Source organism: Pristiophorus japonicus, chromosome 1 (assembly GCF_044704955.1).
Source record: "Pristiophorus japonicus isolate sPriJap1 chromosome 1, sPriJap1.hap1, whole genome shotgun sequence".
NCBI lineage: Eukaryota > Metazoa > Chordata > Chondrichthyes > Pristiophoridae > Pristiophorus > Pristiophorus japonicus.
This window is the reverse complement of record NC_091977.1, coordinates 397,024,628-397,048,886: the sequence shown is the minus strand read 5'-3', so window position 1 is coordinate 397,048,886 and position 24,259 is coordinate 397,024,628. Positions and strand designations below refer to the sequence as shown.

The 24,259-nt window shown below is 41.0% G+C and overlaps 1 protein-coding gene across 3 annotated transcripts in view; it reads right to left on the bottom strand.

Annotated features, from left to right (window-relative positions):
• arfgef1 (ADP-ribosylation factor guanine nucleotide-exchange factor 1 (brefeldin A-inhibited)) overlaps positions 1 to 24,259 on the bottom strand; it is a 375,012-nt gene that overhangs the window by 238,448 nt on the left and 112,305 nt on the right. For all 3 annotated transcript variants that reach the window (XM_070891344.1, XM_070891351.1, XM_070891358.1), the window contains exons 5-7: positions 19,281 to 19,460; positions 14,285 to 14,558; positions 3,207 to 3,320 (exon numbers count right to left, since the gene is read on the bottom strand). In XM_070891344.1, the coding sequence (XP_070747445.1) occupies positions 3,207 to 3,320; positions 14,285 to 14,558; positions 19,281 to 19,460 (568 nt within the window). The remainder of the gene's footprint in view (positions 1 to 3,206; positions 3,321 to 14,284; positions 14,559 to 19,280; positions 19,461 to 24,259) is intronic.

Here is a 24,259-nt window from a genome sequence, read left to right as displayed (position 1 = left end):
AAGAGGTTACGGCACAAGATAAAAGCTCCCGGGGTTGGGGGTAATATACTAGCATGGATAGAGGATTGGGTAACTAACAGAAAACAGAGAGTCGGGATAAATGGGTCATTTTCTGGTTGGCAAACAGTGACTAGTGGGGTGCCGCAGGGATCGGTGCTGAGTCCTCAACTATTTACAATCTATATTAATGACTTGGATGAAGGGATCGAGTGTAACGTAGCCAAGTTTGCTGACGATATAAAGATGGGTGGGAAAGCAAATTGTGAGGAAGACAAAAAAATCTGCAAAGGGATATAGACAAGCTAAGTGAGTGAGCAAAAATTTGGCAGTTGGAGTATAATGTGGGAAAATGTGAGGTTATCCACTTTGGCAGAAATATTAGAAAAGCAAATTATAATTTAAATGGAGAAAAATTGCAAAGTGCTGCAGTACAGAGACACCTGGGAGTCCTTGTGCATGAAACACAAAACGCTAGTATACAGGTACAGCAAATATTCAGGAAGGCATATGGAATGTTGGCCTTTATTGCAAGGGGGATAGAGTATAAAAACAGAGAAGTCCTGCTACAACTGTACAGGGTATTGGTGAGGCCACACCTGGAGTACTGCATACAGTTTTAGTCTCCTTATTTAAGGAGGGATATACTTGCATTGGAGGCTGTCCAGAGAAGGTTCACTGGGTTGATTCTGGAGATGAGGGGGTTGACTTATGAGGATAAGTTGAGGAGGTTACACATTGGAGTTCAGAAGAATGAGAGGTGATCTTATTGAAACATACAAGATAATGAGGGGGCTCGACAAGGTTGATGGAGAGGATATTTCCACTCATAGGGGAAACTAAAACTAGGGGACATAGTCTTCGAATAAGGGGCCGCGCCCATTTAAAACTGAGATGAGGAGAAATTTCTTCTTTCAGAGGGTTGTAAATCTATGGAATTCTCTGCCCCAGAGAGCTGTGGAGGCTGGATCATTGAATATATTTAAGATGGAGATAGACAGATTTTTGCACGATAAGGGAATAAAGGGTTATGGGGAGCGGGCAGGGAAGTGGAGCTGAGTCCATGATCAGATCAGCCATGATCTTATTGAATGGTGGAGCAGGCTCGAGGGGCCAAATGGCCTACTCCTGCTCCTATTTCTTATGGTCTTATGTTCGAATTTAACAAGGGCGACCTCTTCGCTGCACGAAATTGGCATGAACATAAAGGCTTTAAAAGCACCTGCTGTCAGCTGCTACAAAATTTAATTGGGTTTTGACGTATACACTCTCCAGAATTTGTATTGCCAAAAAAATAGCGCCTGTAAACAAGCACAAATGTCACTGCATCTGAGCTCCATCTCCATGAAATCAATGGTGACTAGATATCGCATCACATCGTTGGTTTGAAGTATCAGCGCAGTTTTGCACTTCAGAAAGTGGCAGCTATCAGGAACAGCACAAACTATTGACTACTGGTATTACAGAAACATAGCATAGCCTAAAATGGATAAAAAGATTTCCATTTTCAAAATAAACTTGATAAGATAAATTACCATCTTCAAATGCAATCATATGTCTGTAAATTATTTTCTTAAAATAAACCATTGCAATTCTAGAGAATTCATTTGAGCTATTTAATTAATTACATTTAATAAGGACTCATCTGCAATTGTATAAAAAAAAGTATGCAGTCATCTTCAGTTGTTTTTCTTAAAAAGTTAATTCTATAAATTGACACTCCCAATCTAGATGTATTTCAAATGTTTTTAAATATTCTAAGTTTCCTGGTGGATCAGTGAATAAATGCACTGCATGGTGCACTGCTGAAGCGAATGGACCAGGAGGTCCCAGGATTAATTCATTAGTTTTTTTTCTGTTTGCTCAGTTGTGCCTTGCAAATTAAAAGATAAATAAATATCATTGCATTAGTTGCACAGTGGAAAAGAATATTTTAAAACTAACAGAAATCAAAAAGTAAAATATTTTAACATAAATATGATGCTTTATTACATGTAGTAATTTCAATACATTATATGCACCTATTTTCTATGTTTCTATGTTTCTATTAACGGCTATTTATTTCCACCACCCAAGACTCAAGACTTCAGTCAACTCTCCAAACATGGTAGAAAATGTGACAGAGTAAATCATTTGCGCTGTAAAAACTTACGGGCTAGAAATTCGCTGACTTTGCGACCGTTTTTTGCGATATTTCACAATATTTGACAAAAAAACGGTCGGCGGAAATTTCGGTGATGTTTTGCGGCGGCGGTTTTCAAGTACCGCTAGGGAGAGGAGCGTCGCCGTGCACGACCCGAAATAGTGTTTGCGCCACAATTTTGGCTCTCTGCGTGCCTGTATTTTGCACGAAAAATACCGACATGTAAAAAGCTGCGTTGCAGCCCTTGGAGCAGTGGTAAGTATGAAGACCTGCAAAAAAGGTAACTTAAAAGAAATGTTATTTTTTAATTCTTTTTCAGCGATTCAATAGATAAGTATCTTGCAAATGTTTCGTGAATTTTTTTTTTCCCAATTTATTTTTTTGGGTGTTTTTCCACCCTCCCAAGGCCCAATTCGCAGTTGCCGAGGATCGTGCTTTGTGCCGCGAATCCTCGTGCACCGCCGATTTTTACCGCTGCACAAATTAAAGCTTCAATTTATGGCTTGATAGCGAAAGCGAAGCGATAACGGAAATTTTGGCAAAAAAATACCTTTTCCGCTGAGAACCAAATTTCTAGCCTTATGTCTTCAAACATCAGATTGTAATTTGCCTTTTTCACCGTTACATCACGGCAGTTTTCACTACCACCAAATAATCCTACGTTACATCATTACCTGATATTTCTGTGCAATGTCAGTCATATCAAATTCATTGCCTGCCTTAGATTTTAAATTTGCTGATAAGAAATGATTACATATCATTTATTGCATTGATCCAACTTTCCTGATTACATAATTGTCATCCGATGCCCAATTTGTGTTTTACTCTAGATGTAAAATGTGCAGTAAATTACAAAAGTATGTTTAAAAAGAATCTATACACAATCAATGCCATTAACTTCAACTCTACCAGCCCAATTGCAACTTATACTGGCAGAAAGGGGAAAAATTATCATGCGAGACTAAGGCATCAAAGAAAATCAAGGAGAAACAAAAGTGTTATGAGGACTTACACATGTACAACAAAAACATTAAAATAAATTAATAGATGAAAATGAATACACTACCTCCAACAACAGTGGTCACCAACTCTTGTAGAATGTTCTGTACAATTTCATGTACATTATCCTCAAATGCAAGACCCTCCCCATGACTGCTGCCTGCAATCCCTTTTGCAAAACCTTGTACAAGGACAGAATATAAAATGCTCAGAACAAATCAGCCAGCCAGGAATAAATTAACAAAATAAAAGCAAGCATGGATAAAACAAGCCCTGACTTTGTCTCAAATAAAGAAAGATGGAGTTTGAGGATGATTCTTCCAATGTGAAATCTTGGTACAGTTTGAATTTTATTTAGATATGCCTTCAGCAATACAATAATATTATGACATCAATATAAAACATCAATACTTATTTTGTTACATGGAATTACATTGTTACACTGGTTTGTCAAAACCAGGTGTTTAATATCTATGCATCGGCAGTGCCTTTGAAGAAAAGCTGTACAGACGTATTGCTTCATGTCTTATAACATCATTTTATATACAAGTCCTTCCACTAAGAGTTGAATTTGTTTCTTTTTTGGTTACTTAATTACACAATGGGCCATACGATGAGTTAAGTTATCGCTATTCAGCCAAACAATGGCTCGGATTTTGCAGTGAGCAGCAAACGAACAGCGCTCACCATTCATTACGCTTACAGCTATCCACAGACTTTTAATGGGCTTTTGCATGGCTATCAGGAATACGATACAGCGCAGCGCCCTCTACATGGTTTCTGGGACCTGTGTAAACGGGGCAAGCAACGTGTCTCTTCAACCTATCATATTGAAGGATCCTTACTGAGTCAAGCAAAGTCTGAACCAGGAAGTGGAAGTTAGAATATTTAATGCAATGTAAAATCATGTACAGAAATAAAAATAAAGAGGGAAAGGAAGATGGGATTACGAGTGAGATAAAAGAGACATAAATACTTTATTTCAAATCTCCAATAATAATAAAAATCTGAAGGAATGAGCCTCCACACTTGTAAAATTAAATTTTCAGTGCCAGAGAGCTGGGTAGTAATTAAGACTTAGCACAGCGTTAAAAATTCACTTACACTTGAATGGACATGCCCTAATTTTTTCTGGCATGATTAGTCAGTATCTAGTGGGCAAGTACCGCAACTTCACATCCTTCATATGTGTTTGAATGCCATAAACCTCAGCGAGGCACAGTGTAGCGAAGCTCATGGAGTAGCAGGGAAAATCAAACTGCAACTTCCAGATTTCCGTGTTTAATTGTGCATGAGACGTCGAAGGTTGCTGTCCGATTTACTCCTTAATAATGATGAGTGCCGATAGCCTCACTGTTACTCCCACCACAAAATCTGGGCCATAGTGTTTCAATACAAACTTCACAAGCCACCAGTACAACTCCCTTTCTAGACTGCAAACACAAGCCTTTGTAGATGCACTATATACATGAGAAGCACAAGACAGATGGACATCTCCATTATAAAGTCTCAGTAGTACTAGTAACAAAATAATTTACTAGCTATTTTGCTGGTTTTCCTGCTTTGAAATCCCCAGGAAAAAAAATGTCCAGTTGAGTGGCTGCCTCGGCACGAACAAAAGGCTCAGATTCAACAACTTTTACAAAAAACTATAGCATGAAAGCACTGCCAATAGTCATCGTGGTGGTGGACGGTAAGAGAAAAAAGGGCCACCTAGGGATATCATGCAGTTTCCCTGTTAATCCTCCTCTTTTCCCTTAAGATCTTCTGACTCAAGTTGATGAAATTTCATCATCTATTCACTTCAAACAGAGGTCAAATAGGCATGATACAAAAGCTCCCACTGTCTAACTCTTCATCGATGCCACAGATAGCAGCAATTACAATGGCGACTTCTATAGCATTATAATTTATAAGCTCCAGACAGAAAATAGTAATTTACCATTAACTGTGGTTATCTTCAAGAGAGCCTTCTATATCTCCATGTTCAAGATTTGATCCCTCTCTCTTTAAGGTTGTTAATTGATAATAAATTGGACTTCAATTTTACCAGCATACAACTTTGTGTTTTGGGAGCACATATCAGGAATGCAGGCATGTGCTTGCCACAATTTTCCATCCAATAAAAGTAATGGGTGAAACATCATGGAGCAGGGTATTGTCCGAGTTCCTCATTTGCTCTCCCAAAGCACCAAGTTGTATGGCAGGGTCACAGAAAACAGAAATTTACTAGTACTACTGAGACTTTATAATGAAATTTACCTGAATCTTACCAGACTAATTCACAACTGCTGTGGCTTTCATGATGAAATAATATAGAATAGCATCAAGTGAAGACAGTTACTTCATTTTCTCCAAAGGCACTACACACACACTGGACAGACCCTTAATTATAGGTAAAGATGATAAATTATTTATATTAATAATAATGTATATCTCATGGAATTTATTAGTGGCCTAGATGTTTTAATTTTATGAATATCTTTCTGCTTCTTTGTGATAAATATCTGAAAAAATACCTGGGTAGAAGCTAATTATATCTGAACACCTTGAATGTACTCAAACTACCATAAAGTATTGGCTCCATTGCCACATACTACCTCATTCTCTTCCATAACTGAATTATCATTGACTCAAGGTGCTCTGATCTTAATATCTTACAAAACTCAGAGGCAAAATAATAGACCACCTACCTTCAGTATAGTCTTCCTTAATTGTAAAGTTCAGCTTCCACATATGATAGGATGCAGTCCATCAATCTTGGGAAAAATCACCTGGGTATTTGCTCTTCAAGGAATTGTCCTTTGAGAGCATTTACATTATATTCTCCTTTTCTGGCATTATTACCTTAGCTCTTTGCCCAGAAAAGGCAGGATTAAGATCCTGTAAAGAGCAGAGCATTGAAAACCAAAAATAACAGGAAAATGCTCCAAGTCATATTTGGTTAGATAAGTGAGTATGGTGCAGCATGAAACGCAGAACGAATTTTGTATGCAAAAGTTCTGCTGCAAAAATTGAGGAGGATCATACTGAAGGCAGGTAACCCAACATTTTCTTTTTTCATTCAATCCCCACATCAGGAATACCAAAGTAGTGAAAGGATTCTTGGTGGTGATGTTTCTGAAGACTTGTATCTTCAGAGCAACTTACAGCAAACCATTCATCACCCTAAGCAATCAGCACAAGACATTACAGATTAGGAAAAGCATGTATGTTCTCTATGTTGTTGCCTTGAAGATAGCCTCAAGTAGAACCTCCATATGTTGACCCAAGAAATGGCCACTGTACCAGCAGAGTGAGCTCTAACTTTCTATGAAACCTCTTTATCCAATCTTCATATGTGCTTGTACTAAAATAAGTGGTATATTCGTTCACTGGCAGAAATTAGTGGTAGTGAGTAGAAATTCCACACTGTGATTTTCTGATGCAAGTGTAATTCAGAAACAATGTAAGGCAGGTAAACTGCCATCGGGCACAGACTCAAGGACCAAATGGCCTCCTTCTGTGCTGTAACCATTATATGATTTACATACCGAGTAACATAAGCTGGATCCACCATCAGCATAAGCTGCTCACTAACAACCCATGTTGAGGAAAAGGCAAGTAAGATACCCAGACTTGAGGGAGAGAAACTTAAGATTGCTGAAGCCCAAGGATTCTAAACCATTTGATATCAACTTGTTCATGACCAAATTCAGAATCAGAGTAGGGCATGAGAGTTTGCATTTTCCAAGCATCTCATAAATTAAGACACAATTCGTACTCCCTTAGTGTAATCATGATAAAAAGCAGCTGATCGTAAAAATGGGTGTGATGTAGCTCCGCAGTAGGTTTGGAGAGAGTCCCAAATCTAGCAACATCTTTAAGCGTGATAAGATTGTTTGATGGCTAATGCTTGTTGAAATGTGAACTTGACCTTATGCGAGACAGAAAGCTCCATCAGTTCCTTCTAAAGGCTGGGCAAAAAAACAAGTGCTCCTTCCCTCAATAGCCACACCAGCTTTATTATTGAGGGCCTAATCAGCAAATTTTGGAATAAATTTGCTGGTTGCCCAATACTGTCCACTCTGGTGGACTACCTGCTATTGCCAGAAATCTACTTGATTCCTGGCAATAGCAAGTGAGAATCAAACTGATTTGGGTGTGCAGTCTGTATGAAAGCTTGATTCAAGCAGCCTTGGAGTAGGTCATGTACATTTGGACATTTACCCTAAAGAAAGTTACTTTTGACACCTTAGAACAACTTTCCACTGCTACAACAACAACAACTTGTATTTATATAGCATCTTTATGGTAGTAAAACGTCCCAAGACACTTCACAGGAGTGTCAGAAAATAAACTTTGATACCAAGCCACATAAGGAGAAATTAGGGCACATGACCAAAAGCTTGCTCAAAGAGGTAGGTTTTAAAGAAGAAAACAGAGGGAGAGAGGCAGGGAGGTTTATGGAGGGAATTCCAGAGCTTAGAGCCTTGGCAGCTGAAGGCATGGCCACCAATGGTTGAGTGATTAAAATCAGGGATGCACTCAAGAAGCCAGAATTAGAGGAGCGCAGAAATCCCAGAGGGTTGTGGGCTGGAGAGATTAGAGATAGGGAGCGGCGATGTCATGGAGAGATTTGAAAACAAGGATGAGAATTTAAAAATCGAGGCTTTGCTTAACTGGGAGCCAATGTAGGTCAGCAAGCACAGGGGAGATGGGTGAATGGGACTTGGTTCAAGTTAGGGCACGGACAGCAGAGTTTTGGATTACCTCAAGTTTACATAGGGCAGAGCGTGGAGTGCATTGAAAAAGTCAAGTCTGGAGGCAACAAAGGCACGAATGAAGGTTTCAGCAGATGAGCTGAGGCAGGTGCTGAGTCGGGCGACGTTACGGAGATAGAAATAGGCAGTCTTAGTTATGGCGCGGATATGTGGTCAGAAGCTAATTTCAGGGTCAAATATGACACCAAGGTTCCGAACAGTCAGGTTCAGCCTCAGGCAGATGCTAGGGAGAGGGATGGAATCGGTGGCTAGGGAATGGAGTTTGCGACGGGGACCGAAGGCAATGATAAGAACATAAGAGTTAGGAGCAGGAGTAGGCCATAAGGCTCCGCGAGGCAGCTCAGCCATTCAATACAATCATGGCTGATCTTCAACATCAACTCCACTTTCCTGCCCGATCTCCATATGCCTCGATTCCCCTAAGGTCCAAAAATGTGTATCTCAGCCTTGAATATACTCAACGATTCATCATCCACAGGGTAGGGAATTCCAAAGATTCACAACCCTGAGTGAAGAAATTCCTCATCTCAATGTTAAATGGTCAACCCCTTACCTGGAGACTATGTCCCCTCATTCTCGACTCTCCAGCCAGGGGAAACTGCCCCTCAGCACCTATCTTGTCAAGCCCCCTCAGAATCTATGTTTCAATGAGATCACCTCTTATTCTTCTAAACGCCAGAGTATAGGCCCAATCTACGCAATCTATCCTCATTGGACAATCCTCTCATCCCAGGAATCTTCATGGCACTGCCTATAAAGCAAGTATATGCCTCCTTAGATAAGGAGACCAAAACAGTGCACAGAATTCTTTGAGGATGTAACAAACAGGGTGGATAAAGGGGAATCAGTGGATATGATGTATTTGGACTTCCAGAAATCATTTGACAAGGTGCCACATAAAAGGTTACTGCACAAGATAAAAGTTCACGGGGTTGGGGTAATATATTAGCATGGATAGAGGATTGGCTAACTAACAGAAAAGAGAGTTGAGATAAATGGTTCATTCTCAGGTTGGCAATCAGTAACTAGTGGGCTGCCGCAGGGATCAGTGCTGGGACTCCAACTATTTACAATCTATACTAACGGCTTGGATGAAGGGACCGAGTGTAACGTAGCCATGTTTGCTGACGATGCAAAGATGGGATGAAAAGCAATGTGCGAGGACACAAAAACCTGCAGGCTAAATGAGGGGGCAAAAATTTGGCAGATGGCGTATAATGTTGGAAAGTGTGAGCTTATTCACTTTGGCAGAAAAAAAAATCGAAGAGCAAGTTATTATTTAAATGGAGAAAAATTAAGTGCTGCAATACAGCGGGACCTGGGGTTCCTGGTGTATGCAGGTACAGCAAGTGATCAGGAAGGCCAATGGAATCTTGACCTTTATTGCAAAGGGGATGGAGTATAAAAGCAGGGAAGTCTTGCTAGTTATACAGGGTATTGGTGAGGCCACACCTAGAATACTGTATACAGTTTTGGTTTCCATATTTAATGGAAATAGGAGGAGTAGGCCATAAGGCCCCTCAAGCCTGCTCTGCCATTCAATAAGATTATGGCTGAATCATGGACTCAGCTCCACTTCCCTGCCCGCTCCCCATAACACCTTATCGATAAAGAAACTGTCTATTTCTGTCTTAAATTTATTTAATATCCCAGCTTGCACAGCTCTCTGAGGCAGCAAATTCCACAGATTCACAACCCTCAGAAGAAATTTCTCCTCATCTCAGTTCTAAATGGACAGCCCCTCATTCTAAGATCATGCCCTCTAGTTCTAGTCTCCCCCACCAGTGGAAACATCCTCTCTGCATCCACCTTATCAAGCCTCCTCATAATCTTATATGTTTCTATAAGATCACCTCTCATTCTTCTGAATTCCAATGTGTAGAGGCCCAACCTACTCAACCTTTCCTCATAAGTCAACCCCCTCATCCCCGGATCAACCTAGTGAACCTTTTCTGAACTGCCTCCACAGCAAGTATATCCTTGCATAAATATGGAAACCAAAACTGTACGCAGTATTCCAGATGTGGCCTCACCAATACCCTGTACAGCTGTAACAAAACTTCCCTGCTTTTATACTCCATCCCCTTTGCAATAAAGGCCAAGATTCATTGGCTTTCCTGATCACTTGCTGTACCTACATACAATACCATCCCCGTGTTTCATGCAGAAGTACCCCCAGGTCCCGCTGTACTGCAGCACTTTGCAATCTCTCTCCATTTAAATAATAACTTGCTCTTTGATTTTTTCTGACAAAGTGCATGACCTCATACTTTCCAACATTATACTCCTTCTGCCAAATTTTTGCCACTCACTTAGCCTTTCTGTGTCCTCCTGCAGCCTCTTTATGTCCTCCTCACACATTGCCTTTCCTCCCATCTTTGTATCGTCAGCAAACTTGGCTATGTTACAGTCACTTCTTCCAAATCGTTAATATAGATTGAAAATAGTTGGGGTCCCAGCACTGATCCCTGCGGCACCCCTCTCGTTACTGATTGCCAACCAGAGAATGAACCATTTTTCCAGACTCTGTTTTCTGTTAGTCAGCCAATCTTCTATCCATGCTAATATATTACCCCCAATCCCGTGAATTTTTATCTTGTGCAGTAGCCTTTTGTGTGGCACCTTGTCAAATGCCTTCTGGATGTCCAAATATAGAAAATAGTTGCAGGAGTAGGCCATTCGGCCCGTCAATAAGATCATGGCTGATCGTTCACCTCAGTATCCCTTTCCTGCTTTCTCTCCATACCCCTTGATCCCTTTAGCCATCAGGGCCATATCTAACTCTCTCTTGAATATATCTAACGAACTGGCATCAACAACTCTCTGTGGTAGAAAATTCCACAGGTTAACAACTCTCCGAGTGAAGAAGTTTCTCCTCATCTCGGTCCTAAATGGCTTACCCTTTATCCTTAAGACTGTGACCCCTGGTTCTGGACTTCCCCAACGTCAGGAACATTCTTCCTGCATCCTATCCAGTCCCGTCAGAATTTTATACGTTTCTATGAGATCCCCTCTCATTCTTCTAAACTCCAGTGAGTACAGGCCCAGTCGATCCAGTCTCTCCGCATATGTCAGTCCTTTATTATCGGAAATCAGTCTGGTGAACCTTCGCTGCACTCCCTCAATAGCAAGAACGTCCTTCCTCAGATTAGGAGACCAAAACTGAATACAATATTCCAGGTGATGCCTCACCAAGGCCCTGTACAACTGCATTAAGACCTCCCTGCTCCTATACTCAAATCCCCTAGCTATGAAGGCCAACATGCCATTTGCCTTCTTCACCGCCTGCTGTACCTGCAGTCCAACTTTCAATGACTGATGTACCATGACACCCAGGTCTTGTTGCACCTCCCCTTTTCCTAATCTATCGCCATTCAGATAATATTCTGCCTTCATGTTTTTGCCACCCTAGTGGATAACCTCACATCTATCCACATTATACTGCATCTGCCATGCATTTGCCCACATCCGCTGGTTCCCCTTTATTCACCCTCTTCATTACATCCTCAAAAGAATTCCAGCATATTTGTCAAACATGACTTCCCCTTCATAAATCCATGCTGACTTTGCCTGACCAAATTATGCTTTTCCAAATGTCCTGTTACTGCTTCTTTAATAATGGACTCTAACATTTTCCCAACTGCAGATGTTAGGCTAACTGGTCGATAGTTTCCTGGTTTTTGTCTGCCTCCTTTTTTGAATAGGGGCATTACATTTGCAGTTTTCCAATCTGCTGGGACCTCCCCAGAATCCAGGGAAGTTTGGTAAATTATAACCAATGCATCCACAATCCCTGCCGCTACTTCTCTTAAGACCCTAGGATGCAAGCCATCAGGTCCAGGGGATTTATCTGCCTTTAGTCCCATTATCTTACTGAGCACCGGCTCCTTAATGATTGTGATTGTGTTAAGTTCCTACCCCGTATAGCCCCATGACTATCCACTGTTGGAATATTGTTAGTTGGAATATTATTGTTGGAAACTTGTTCAGAGTTTCTGCCATCTCCATGTTCCCCATTACTAATTCTTGGTCTTGTCCTCTAAGGGACCAACATTTACTTTAGCCACTTTTTCTTTTTATATACCTATTTATATACCTATAAAAACTCTTACTATCTGTTTTTATATTTTGTGCTAGTTTACTTTCATAGTCTATCTTTCCTTTCTTAATCATTTTTTGTTGGCTTTTAAAAGCTTCCCAATCTTTTGTCCTCCCACTATTTTTGGCCACTTTGTATGCCCTTGTTTTTAAATCGGATACCGTCCTTTATTTCTTTAGTTAGCCACGGATGGCTTTCTTTTCTCTTGCACCCTTTCCTCTTTACTGGAAGATATTTTTCTTGAAAGTTGTGAAATATCTCTTTAAATGTACACCACTGTTCATCAACTGTCCCACACTTCAATCTGTTTTCCCAGTCCTCTTCACAGTTTACTTTCCTACCTAGCTTTGGGTCTTCAGCAAACTTGGATACATTACACTCTGTCCCTTCATCTAAACCACAAACATAAATTATAAATAGCTGAGGCCCAAGCACCGATCCTTGCGGCATCATACTAGTTACAGCCTACCAACCTGAAAATGACCCATTTATCCCAACTCTCTGTTGCTTAGGCCCCAAGTTCTGAAATTCTCTCCCTAATCCTCTCCTCCCCTAAGACGTTCCTTAAAACCTACCTTTTTGACCAAGCTTTTGGCCATCTGCCCTAATTTCTCCTTATGTGGCTCGGTGTCAAATCTTTTGTCTCATAATACCCCTGTGAAGCGCCTTGGGACGTTAAACGTGCTATATAAATACAAGTTGTTGTTACTCTCTGTTTTCTGTCTGTTAACCAATCCATGCTAATATATTACCCGCAACACCATGAGCCCAATGGCTTCAGTCTTCCAGTATTTAGTTGGAAGAAATTTCTGCTTATTCAGTACTGGATGCCAGACAAGCAGTCTGACAATTTAGAGACAGTGGAGTGGGCAGTGGAGTCTGACATTTAGATACACTAGATAATCGACTCTCTGTACTTCATTTGGACCTGGAAAACAACAGGCATGTCACCAAGTGACTTTGAAAATATGAACCATTTGGAGCACATAATACACCATATCTGGCCTAGGAACCACTGCAACTGCATGGAATAGACCTTCTCAGAGGACCCTCACTGTGGTTCCTATTAGGGTAGATAGATGAAACCTTGTAAAGATGTGGCTTGCAGAAACAGCAACACAGTACAGTGCCTTTGCTTGCTGTAGGGTGCAACTGAAGCACACAACCTAATTGTGAGGCAGCTCAGGTGTTGAATTGAATGGGTGTGTAATGAATCAGTTCCTTTTTAGCAAAGTGCTATTGCTGAGTTTTGGGGTGAGTCCTTGAAGGGAAGCCCAATCCCTGTATCCTCACCACACGGTCCGAAAATATGTCATAATCCAGGTCAGTGATGTTGAACTGTGCTTTGGACAATTAGGTAAGGGTCCCTTTGTTTTGGTGACTACAACAAGGCCCCATGCTGCTGATAGAGTGGGGACCACAACAAAGCTATGGTGGGACAGGCTCGCAAGAGCTGAAGATGCAGTCACAAAATAGTACTGGGAGCAATCCTTGGTTAACATTGATGCTCTTTGCCTTCCAAAAGGAATGCTGATGTTGCAACCACTTCTAGCTGGAGTTCAGTGTCAGAATTAACTTGGTCAGTGCCTACTTCTACAACAGAAGGGGCAAGCAATCGCCCAAGTCTTGATCAGTAACGAGAACACTCCCAATCAGTTACAAGTTGTGTCAGTTGAATCTATAATTGGAGCCAAAACCTAAAAAGTACAACTGACTAATAACTAATGTTGCCGAATGTTGTGCATAACAATTAGGACAGCGATACATTCTTCCAGCTGCGTAATCCAATGTGGAACACTGCTCAACCAGTGACTTGTTAAAATAGTCAGCTTGTAACCGCTCCCTGTCCACAGTTAATTTCCCAGCACGTTGGCTGGAACCTGCATCAACAGCATGCCCTTTTTGACATTCTGGCAGGATTATCTTCCAATAAATTTGTTACCATTGACAGAAACTAAGATTATTCAGATTTTATCCCTTGTATGGAAGGCTACAGGGATCTGTTTCTGACAATGGGAGGAAAGAACTGTAGGTGCAATCTGGAACAGAGCATCTTACTCAAGTGGAGCGGGTAAGATCATGTGCTTGCACAATGCACAATTCTCTTAAAGGGGGATACTGGCCGACATTCTACTATATATGGAAACTGAACTGAGAAATAATACAGTTGATCGACCCTATAGTGCATGTATAAGAAAATAACAAAATTATTTTTCTTTAAACCAGTACTTTTCGAAGTCACAAAAACTATGTACAAGAGTTTATGAACAAATGTGTATTTACTTTTAGCTGCTGTGGCCTGGTCAACTTCTGTTTGTTCATTTTCTGCAGTACAAACGTCAGTCCCATTTTCTGGCTCTGTATCCTCCTGAATATGTTTGTGCATCTCACTGATGTGGTCTGATTCCAATTCAGGCACTTGTGCCAGCTCAAGAACAGGCTGTTCCTCAAGTCGACTCAGTTGTGGGGATTCAGGTTCATACTGGTTTACAGTGGACTGCTGGAGATTATGCTGTTGCCGAAGTCTCTCCTTTTCCATTTGTTTTACCTCCTGTAGCTGTATGCACAAAGATATAGTTTTAACCTGAAAATAGAGCATAGTCTTCCATCTCTGAGGGTCTCGGTGTTAAGTTTGACAACTTTCGAGCTCAAATGTTGAGTTTTGGGAAAGACGGGCTCAGATTTGGGATCAAGGGCCTGAGGGGAAAAAGGAGATTGGAGATGGCACGGTAGTTGAAGGACACAAGGGTGGAGAATGGGTTTTTTGAAAGGCGATGGCAGTTTGAAAGTGAGGGACAGTACCTGAGCAAGTTGGGGGGGGAAAAGAGAACAATTTACAATGTCAGCCTGGAAGGGTAGTTGGATAGTCAGCAATTTAGTGAGAATGGGATCAAGGGAGCAGGAAGAGAGTCTTATGGTTGAGATGAGTTTAGAGAGAGCATGAGGGGAAACAGAACAGAAACCAGAGAAAGATGTGGAATCCAGACTGAGGCAGGGCGAGGCTGGGGGAGGCTTGGCTTGGTGGGAAAGGGTTATGGGGAAGCAGCAGAGGCCGCTATTGAGGTTCCCACACCTGACCTGGCACCTAAACAGCCCTAAATCAGTCACAAATGAGACTGCCCTCTCTGGTTCCACTCACTATGCGATTGTAGCCAGAACATCTCCAGCAATGACTTATTTTCTTGCCCCCTGCACATGTCCTCTGCAGTCCTACAAGGATCTATCCTTGGGCACCTATCATCCTCTTCTATCTGCTGCCCCTTGGTGACAACATCCACAAACGCGAGGTCACCTTCCACATGCATACTGACAACACGCAGCTACACCTCCCTAACCCCTCCACTGCCTCTGTGTTTCAAAGTGTGAATCTCAGTTGGCTGAAATCACAGATGTCTATGGTGTGGTGAAGGTCGGGAGGGAACACACAACAGGCCAGAATCGAAGTAACGAAGTCTTTGGGGGTTCGTAAGGCGGAGAAAGTTAGAGATAGGGATAGGTGAGGCCATGAATGGATTTGAACAAGGGGATGAGAATTTAAAATCTGAGGCATTGAGAGATTGGGAGCCAATATAGATCAGGGAGGACAGGGGTGATAGGTGAGCAGGAATTGGTGTCGGGCTTTGAATGAGCTGAAGTTTATGGAGGGTCCAGGATGGGAGGCCGGGCAGGGCAGCATTGGCTTAATCGAGTCTGGAGGTAATAAAGGCAAGGATAACCATTCCAATATCGGGCTGAGGTAGGCAATGTTAGAGAGGTGAAGGTGAGTGGTCTTTGCAATGGAGAGAGTTAAACATTGGGAAGACCAAAGAAATTGTCTTCCGTTCCACCAGCACAAATTCCATATATTTGCTTCCATTCCATCCCCTTTCCCGCCCACTGTCTCAGTTGGAAACAGATTTTGCGCAGCCTGTGTGTCCTATTCGACCCTGAGCTGAGCTTCTGATTCCATATCCTGCATAAAGACCGCCTACATCCTGGTCCAGTTATCATGTGTACACAAACATTTTTTCTGTTACAAACATTAACTTGGCAAGTACAAATTTCAATTATAATTCGTCTTCGAATCGAATTCACATATTTGATTTGCAAGCCATTATAATTTATTACAAAAACACAGCAAAAAAAGGCAAGGCTAAATTAGATTGATGAATTATATATCTAAATTCCACTAAGCAACATAAAAGTCAGCATACATTCTCACCTATTCTATAGATCAACAATTTCCAACATTTTACAACATTCCTGATTGTATATATTTAGCTACCTATCAAGGTTAATACTCCTGCACTGATTATTTCTGCAAGTTATTGCCAGTTTCCCAACTACAATTTCAAATAAGACCAGTGCATCTCGTATGGCATTGTTTACATTGGGTAGGAGGTTACAACGCTGTGGTAGGCGAAAGGAGATGGCAATGCTGGGATGCATTGAAAAGATTTGGTAAGAAGTTTTAGAGAGACGTGCATAGTGGGAGTAAAGATTTTTAGATTGATTTTATGAATAGTTAAGCAGATAACAACAACTTGCATTTATATAGCGCTTTTAATATAGTAAAAGGTCCCAAGGCACTTCATAGGTACGCTATTTAACAAAATTTGATACCAAACCACATAAGGAGATATTGGAAGATGTGACCACAAGCTTAGTCAGAAGTAGGTTTTAAGTGGCATCTTAAAGGAGAGAGGTAGAGAGTCGGAGGTTTAGGGACGGAATTCCAAAGCTTAGGGCCTAGATAGCTGAAGGCATGGCCACTAATGGCGGAGCGATGAAAATCAGGTTACAAAGATAGGGAGGGGCGAGGCCATGCAGGGATTTGAAAACAAGGGCGAGAATTTTTAAATCAAGGCGTCGCCAGATCAGGACCCAATGTAGATCAACAAGCACAGGTAAATGAGACGTGGTAGATTTAGGATACAGGCAGCAGAGTTTTGGATGAGCTCAAGTTTACAGAGGGTGCAAGGTGGGAGGTCAACCAAGAAAGCATAGGAATAGTCGAGTCTGGAGATAACAAAGGCACGGACAAGGGTTTCAGCAGATGAGCTGAGGCAGGGCAGACACGAGCGATGTTACGGAGTTGGAAAGAGGCGGTCTTGGAGATGGAGAGAATATGGGTTGGAAGCTCATTTCAAGGTCAAATAGGACGCTAAGGCTGCCAATGGTCTGGTTCAGCCTCAGAGTGACCATGGAGAGGGATAGAGTCAGTGGGTAGGAAACAGAGTTTGTGGAAGGAACCCAAGACAATGGCTTTAATCTTCCTAATACATAGTTGGAGGAAATATCTGCTCATCCAATACTGGATGTCAAACAAGCAGCATGACAAATAAGATGCAGTGGATGGGTTGAAAGAGATGGTGGTGAGGTAGAGCTGGGTGTCGTCAGCTTACATGTGGAACCTCATATTGCGTTTTCAGAAGATGTCGCCGAATGGCAACATGTAGATGAGAAATAGGAGGGGGCCAAGGTTAGATCTAAAGGTGTAGGAGTAGGAAGAGACGTCATTGCGAGTGATTCTCTGGCTATGACAGGAGGGATAAGAATGGAACCAGGTGAGGGCAGTCCCACCCAGCTGGACAACGGGAAAGAGGAGTTGGAGGAAGATAGTGTGGCCACCCATGTAAAGTTTCCAGATCAGTCGAGAAGGATCATTAAGGAAGTGGTAACAGGGCACATAGAAAATTATATGATTCGCCAGAGTCAACATGCTTTTATGAAAGGGAAATTGTGTTTGACAAATCTGTTGGAGTTTGTTTTTGAGGATGTAACTAGCAGGGTAGATAAAGAAATGTAGAATATTTGGATTTTCAAAAGGCATTCAATAAGGTGCCACACAAAAGGTTGTCGCACAAGGGCTTATGGGGTTGGGGGTAGTACATCAGCATAGATAGAAGGCTGGTTAAAGGACCAAAAACATAAAGTAGGAATAAAGGATCAGTGCTGGGACCTCAGCTATTTATAATCCATATTAAATGACTTGGATGAAGGGACCGAGTTTAATGTATCTAAGTTTACTAACGATACAAAACTAGGTGTGAAAGTAAGCTGTGAGGAGGACACAGTCTGCAAAAGAATATAGACAGGTTAAGTGAGCGGGCAAGAAGGTGGCAGATGGGAGTATAATGTGGGGAAATGTGAGGTTATTCACTTCAGAAGGAATAGAAAAACAGAATTTCTTTTAAATGGTGAAAATCTATTAAATGTTGATTTCAGACGGTTTTGGGAGTCCATGTACAACAAGCAAAGAAAACGAACATGCAGGTACAGCAAGCAATTCGGAAGGCAAATGGTATTTTGGCCTTTACTGCAAGGGCCTGGAATACAAGAGTAAGGAAGACTTGCTGCAATTGTATAGAGCTTTGGTGAGATTACACCTGGAATGCTGTGCACAGTTTTGGTCTCTGTACCCAAGGAAGGATATACTTGCCTTAGAGAGGTTCACTAGTGATTCCTGGGATGAGAGGGTTGCCTATGAGGAGAGAGCGAGTAGAATGGGCCGATACACTCTGGGGTTTAGAAGAATGAGAGGTGATCTCATTGAAACATATCAGAGAGGGCTCAACAGGGTAGAAGAGGTTGTTTTACCTGGCTGAAGCGTCTAGAACTATGAGGCATAGTCTCAGGATAAGGGGTCGACCATTTAGGACTGAGATGAAAAGAAATTTCTTCACTCAGAGGGTTGTGAATCTTTGGATTCTATCCGAGGGGGCTGTGTATGATTGTCCAAGTATAATCAAGGCAGATATCGATAGAATTTTGGACTCTGCGGGAATCGAGATATAGGGGATCGGGCAGGAAAGTGGAGTTGAGGTCAAAGGTCAGCCATGATCTCATCGAGTGTCAGAGCAGGCTCAAGAGGCCGCATGACTTACTCCGGCTCCTGTTTCTTATGTTCTTAATAAGGATGTGGAAGGATAGTTTACCACAGTCACATAGTTATGTGACTTTGATAATATGCTCATGCATAAAAATTAGTTAAAAAAATTATAATAACCATTTGGAATTCATCAATCCATCCATTATATTGCAATGGTACATACGCACATTTGTTCATCACACTTCAGGTAGCACTAGTAAAGTTGTCCCCCTCACATACCGCAATCACAGAAATAAATACATGCATGTAACATACTATAGCTACAAAAATAAGCAAGCCCTCAAATATAGATAGTTTTTCATGCACAAGTTATCAGAGATGTTCTAGTAAACAACTATTTTGTTGTTCTGCAAGCCAGAGAGAGTATATAATTTTTGATTTGACTATCTTCAAGAATTCAATACTCACTGCTTGGTTTTCCATTCGTGCAAATATAACATTCAACATCTGTGTGAGTGTTGCCTTGGCTGTGGTTTGGTTTATTAAGTTTTTGCTGGCCAGATAAATATTGTAGCATGTTCTAACAGCCTGCAAAACAGTTCCCTCATGTATTTCTATGTGCTGAGACGTTACTGCAGTTAGTAAGGCCTAAACAGAGAAGGGGGGGGAAATGATAAAATAAACATTATTTCCATGAAGGCCATTTGATAACAGTATTAAAAATCGCACAAGGTATTTTAGATACAAGAACATGAAGTCTAAAAATGGCCGATCAGCCAACTTTATCCAGACTCTTAGAATTATTTTATTGTGGGTTTCTTCTGCCTTGCTTACCCACCACCTCCCCAAAAGGTTTATACTACAATCACGAAAATCATATGCAGCATTGAGGTAGCTGTTAATTTTCAAAATAGTAGCCACATTCAAGAATGTGCAGCAGAGCGCTGTATTCACAAGCAGACTTGAGTTAATTACATAGTCCTTACAATGATTAAAATAAAATGGATCAACGACGAAAGTTAAATTACCCAATCTGAATAACCCATGTTAAATTGCTGTTCTTTTTCTGGGTCCTAAATGGAGTAAATCTGTTGGGCAATAAATGCTGATGCAAATATAGTCCAAAACAAAACTCTTAATTTCCACATGAAATAGGTGGTAGTAAGCCATTGATAAATCTTTCACTGACAGAAAATGTAACAAATTCACAAGTAATAGTCATTTAATTCATTTTTTTTATCTTGACCAGTATAACAACTGCTGTTTGTCTAACAACTGCATGATCATTTTTGTGCATACATTTTTAATTCTAGTATGGAATTTATACAATAAAAAGCTTATTTTGTATGATGACTTGTTCCTTCCATGTACAAACTATTACTTTTCCTCCCAGTGTGTCAGCTTTATTACTACCCTTTTAAAAAAAAAACTTTGTTGCTTTTGAAACTATCTCCATCTTGCAGGGAAGGAAAAATAGGAATACATAATTCGGTGATCATTGCAAATAATTCACTGACTATACAAGAGGAATGGTTGCAGCAATGTGAATAATGACCACAAGCATAAATTATAACATTTAAAATAAATTCCAATGTGATGGTCGACCACTTTCAAAGACTGGAGTGAGGTAGATGATGAGCCCCAGTCACTAGAAGCAATTACCAGACAAGTTCTGCCATTTGTTTCCTGAGCACATTACCAAAAGCCTACCTCGACATTAGAGCAAGCTGCAGGGCTTTCAGACTCGCCCATGAGAGTGATCTAAATAAAAGAGCTGAAATAATTTAAGGCAAGAAGTTTAGAAAAGACTCAAAAGCATAACAGAGGATCTAAAAAGGAAAACAAAATTCTATATTTTATAAAATATGAAAATTCAGTTTTCTGAACATGATTAGGAAGCAACATTTTAAAAACGATCCAAAGTATTGCAATTGGACTATGGTCATGTCATGCCAGTGTTCACAAGAACTAAAAAAACAGGCTGTTTAGCCAAGTGGGTGATATTGAAGGCAACCTCATATACAAGATGAAGCAACCAGAACAGCTGATTTTAATTGCATAGTAGTAAATGTGGCATGACTTTTCATTAATGAAGAGTATGGATCAGAAAGTTTTTATTTTTATTTAAAAAATGAAGCTAATTTAGTCAAGATGCCATTTCTTGTACACAAGCAGCTCACTGTTTTTCAGCTGCCACAACTCACAATTTGTTTAAAAAGACGGAGTGATTATTTGCAAGAGTTTTTTGTGCGTCTTCCTGCGCATGCGCGCCCTGGATTCTGCCCCCGACGCGCTACACATGTGCATGACAACCCTGGACGCTACCAACCCCCCGTCCCGCTCACGCACAGACTCAACGAATCCAAAACCGGAAGTGAGGCCTGTATCGTGAGGAGCCTGGTGCAGCTGCCGACCACGTTGCTTTGCTGATTTAGACTTTTGCCTAAAATATCGCTGTGATTATCTACCGGGGACAGGGGACAAGAGAAAGTGGGGCAGGAAGCGCGCGCAAGGGGGGGCGTGGGAGAGAGAGGGAAGGGGGAAAGGGGGAGGGAAAGGGGGGGGGGGGAAAGGGGGGGGGAAAGGGGGGGGGGGGGAAGGGGGGGGGGGGAAGGGGGGGGAAGGGGGGGGGGAAGGGGGGGGGAAGAGAGAGAGAGAGAGAGAGAGCGCGAGAGACTGACTGGGGGCAGGGAGAGAGGGAGTGGGGCAGGGAGAGAGGGAGTGGGGCAGAGAGAGAGGTTGGGAGAGAGCAAGCGACTAGGGGGAGGAGAGAGAGAGAGAGAGAGAGAGAGAGAACGAGAACTCAGGAAAGATCTTCCAGCCTAATGTCCCTGGAATGTCAGGTTACATTATTGTCTTCCTCCACTGCGAAGAGTGACACAAAGTAATTATTCAACAAGACTATTTTTTCCTTATTTTCATTTTTAATATTACCATCTGTATTTAAAGGGCCCACAATACCCTTCACTGCCCATTTTCTTTTAATATAATTGTAAAAACTTTGTGTGTTAATCTTGAAACCCCTTGGAGGTTTCTTTTGGTATTCCTTTTATCAGCACATTATCTTTTTTGTCTTCCTTTGCTGTTCTTCATTATCTCTTCCAGTCCCCAGAATTTACACTATTTTTTGCACTTTATATGCTCTTTCCTTTAGTTTTATGTTGTGTCTCACTTCTTTTGTCGATCATGGCTGTTTTATTTGGTAAGTAGAGCTCTTTTCCCTTAAGGATATATATTGGTCTGTATTAAGCTAAATTCCCACTGTTCATCTGTAGCTTTTACCTGACAACAGCATTGACCAGTTTGCTGTTGTCAGTCTCTGTCTCATCCCGTTAAAAGTTATAAAAATCTAAAACTTTAGTAACTATGTTAGGTTTACCCCAACATTAAATTAGATCATATTATGATCACTGTTAGATAAATGTTCCCTTACTGCCAAGTCTGGCTCATTAATCATTACTAAATCTAGTATGGCCAGCCCTCTTGTTGGTTCTAGAACATATTGCTCCAGAAAACTATCTTGAATACACTCAAGAAATTCATTACCTTTCTGAGGAGCTACTGTGCTCTTCCCAATCTATATAAAAATTAAAGTTTCCCATTAGAACAATTTTGCTTTTGCTACAAGCCTCAAGTTATTTAAATGACTCTGAACAATAAATTTTCCTCCTTACTTTCCATGGTGGATTGTAGCTCTTAATAAAATCAATATTGGTGTTGCACTGACCAGGGAGGTTTTTCCATCATCAAATCTCCAATAACCAGCACCTGAACACATGGTCATATGCCACAGTACTAGCTTGGCTGACTGAGTCACTCCAGCTGCAATGTCTAATGTCAGCATAAAACTGCCTCATCAACATCCCCCTCACTGACACAAAAAAATGTAATCCCATGAGCTCAAAATGTTTATTTAGTGGCTTCAACTGCATAGAATACTGATATTTTTCAGTTTTCATGTTTTTTTTTTAAATTCATGCCTTCAAAATTGATTTATAAATTTTCTGCCCCCTGGCTGTTTGAGCACAATAAACAAGGTGAAAAGTCAAACTCCCCTGTTGCAGCTCACACACACACTACTTTTTCACAGCAGTGGGAAATCTCCAGCACTCAGGCCAGGTCACATTTTCAACTCCAAGCTCTGGACAGAAGCCCAGATCCATGTGAAGGGAAACTTTATGCAGACATTTCTAACTTTGAAATTAAATTTTATGGGAAATGGGTATTTATCAGAACCGCATAATTTTTTATGCATTTAAAAAAAAATTAGAAGTACTGTTTGCTGTGTACACTGATGTGAATAAAGAAAGAGAATTAAATAAACTATTTGAGCGAATGGTATCTTTGAGAAAAAGAGAGTAATTTGATACCTGCTGGTTACTTGTTCCTCGTTGGTACTTTCTGGTTGAACATGTAGCCATATATGATAACTTAGATAAGTGGTTATTTGAGCCAATTATGACTCCACCCCCACCCCCCTCCCGCAAGTACATCCGACACCGGAGGCTACACACACTCAGTTGTGATTCCTCTGGAGAAATGGCACAAGAGACACTCTAGATACAAAATGTAAAAATCAATGTAAAATATGTCTTTGTCACAATTAAAATTCTTGTTTTGGATAGTATTTCATCACCATCATAGGCAGTCCCTCGGAATCAAGGAGGACTTGCTTCCATTCCCAAAGTGAATTAGTATTTATACTGTTATTGATATGCTTACTCATCATGTATTCTTCTGACATGACCAATACCCTCCGTTGCCAACGTAACTCTCAAATCTGTCTAGACCAAGTTCTCATTTATTGATATCACCATTACAAACACTGTAAACTACTTACTAATATTTTAAAATGTAATCTAACTTTGATTTCCTTTTACTGACTCTTTGGGCCCAAGTTTCCACATGATTCGCGCCTGATTTTTTAGGAGCAACTGGTGGAGAACGGACTATTTTAGAAATCGCAATTCTCCACATTTTTTTTTCTGCAGTTCTAGTCAGGTAGAACGGTTCTAGTTTAGAACAGAATTTTTTCTTCAAAAGGGGGCGTGTCCGGCCACTGACGCCTGATTTGAAAGTTTCCACAGTGAAAATGTACTCCAAACTAAAGTAGAATGGAGCCAGTGAAGATTTTTGTACAACTGAAAAAACCTGTTCTACACATTAAAAAATCAGGCGCAGGTTACAAATTAGGCGTCCAGAACGAGGTGGGGGGGAGGGAACTCATTAAATTCGACAATAAATCCTTATTTATACTTCTACAAATATTATACAAATAAATCCAACCTGAATAAACATTTATAAGCCAAGAAAAGATTAAATAAACCATCTTCCTACCTGTGTGAAAGTGCTTCAGCCAGGGAGAATTCTGCAGCCGTTCGTGCCGCTGAGCAGGAGGGGGAGAGAGAGAGAGAGAGAGAGGAGAGAGAGAGAAAGAGGGAGGGAGG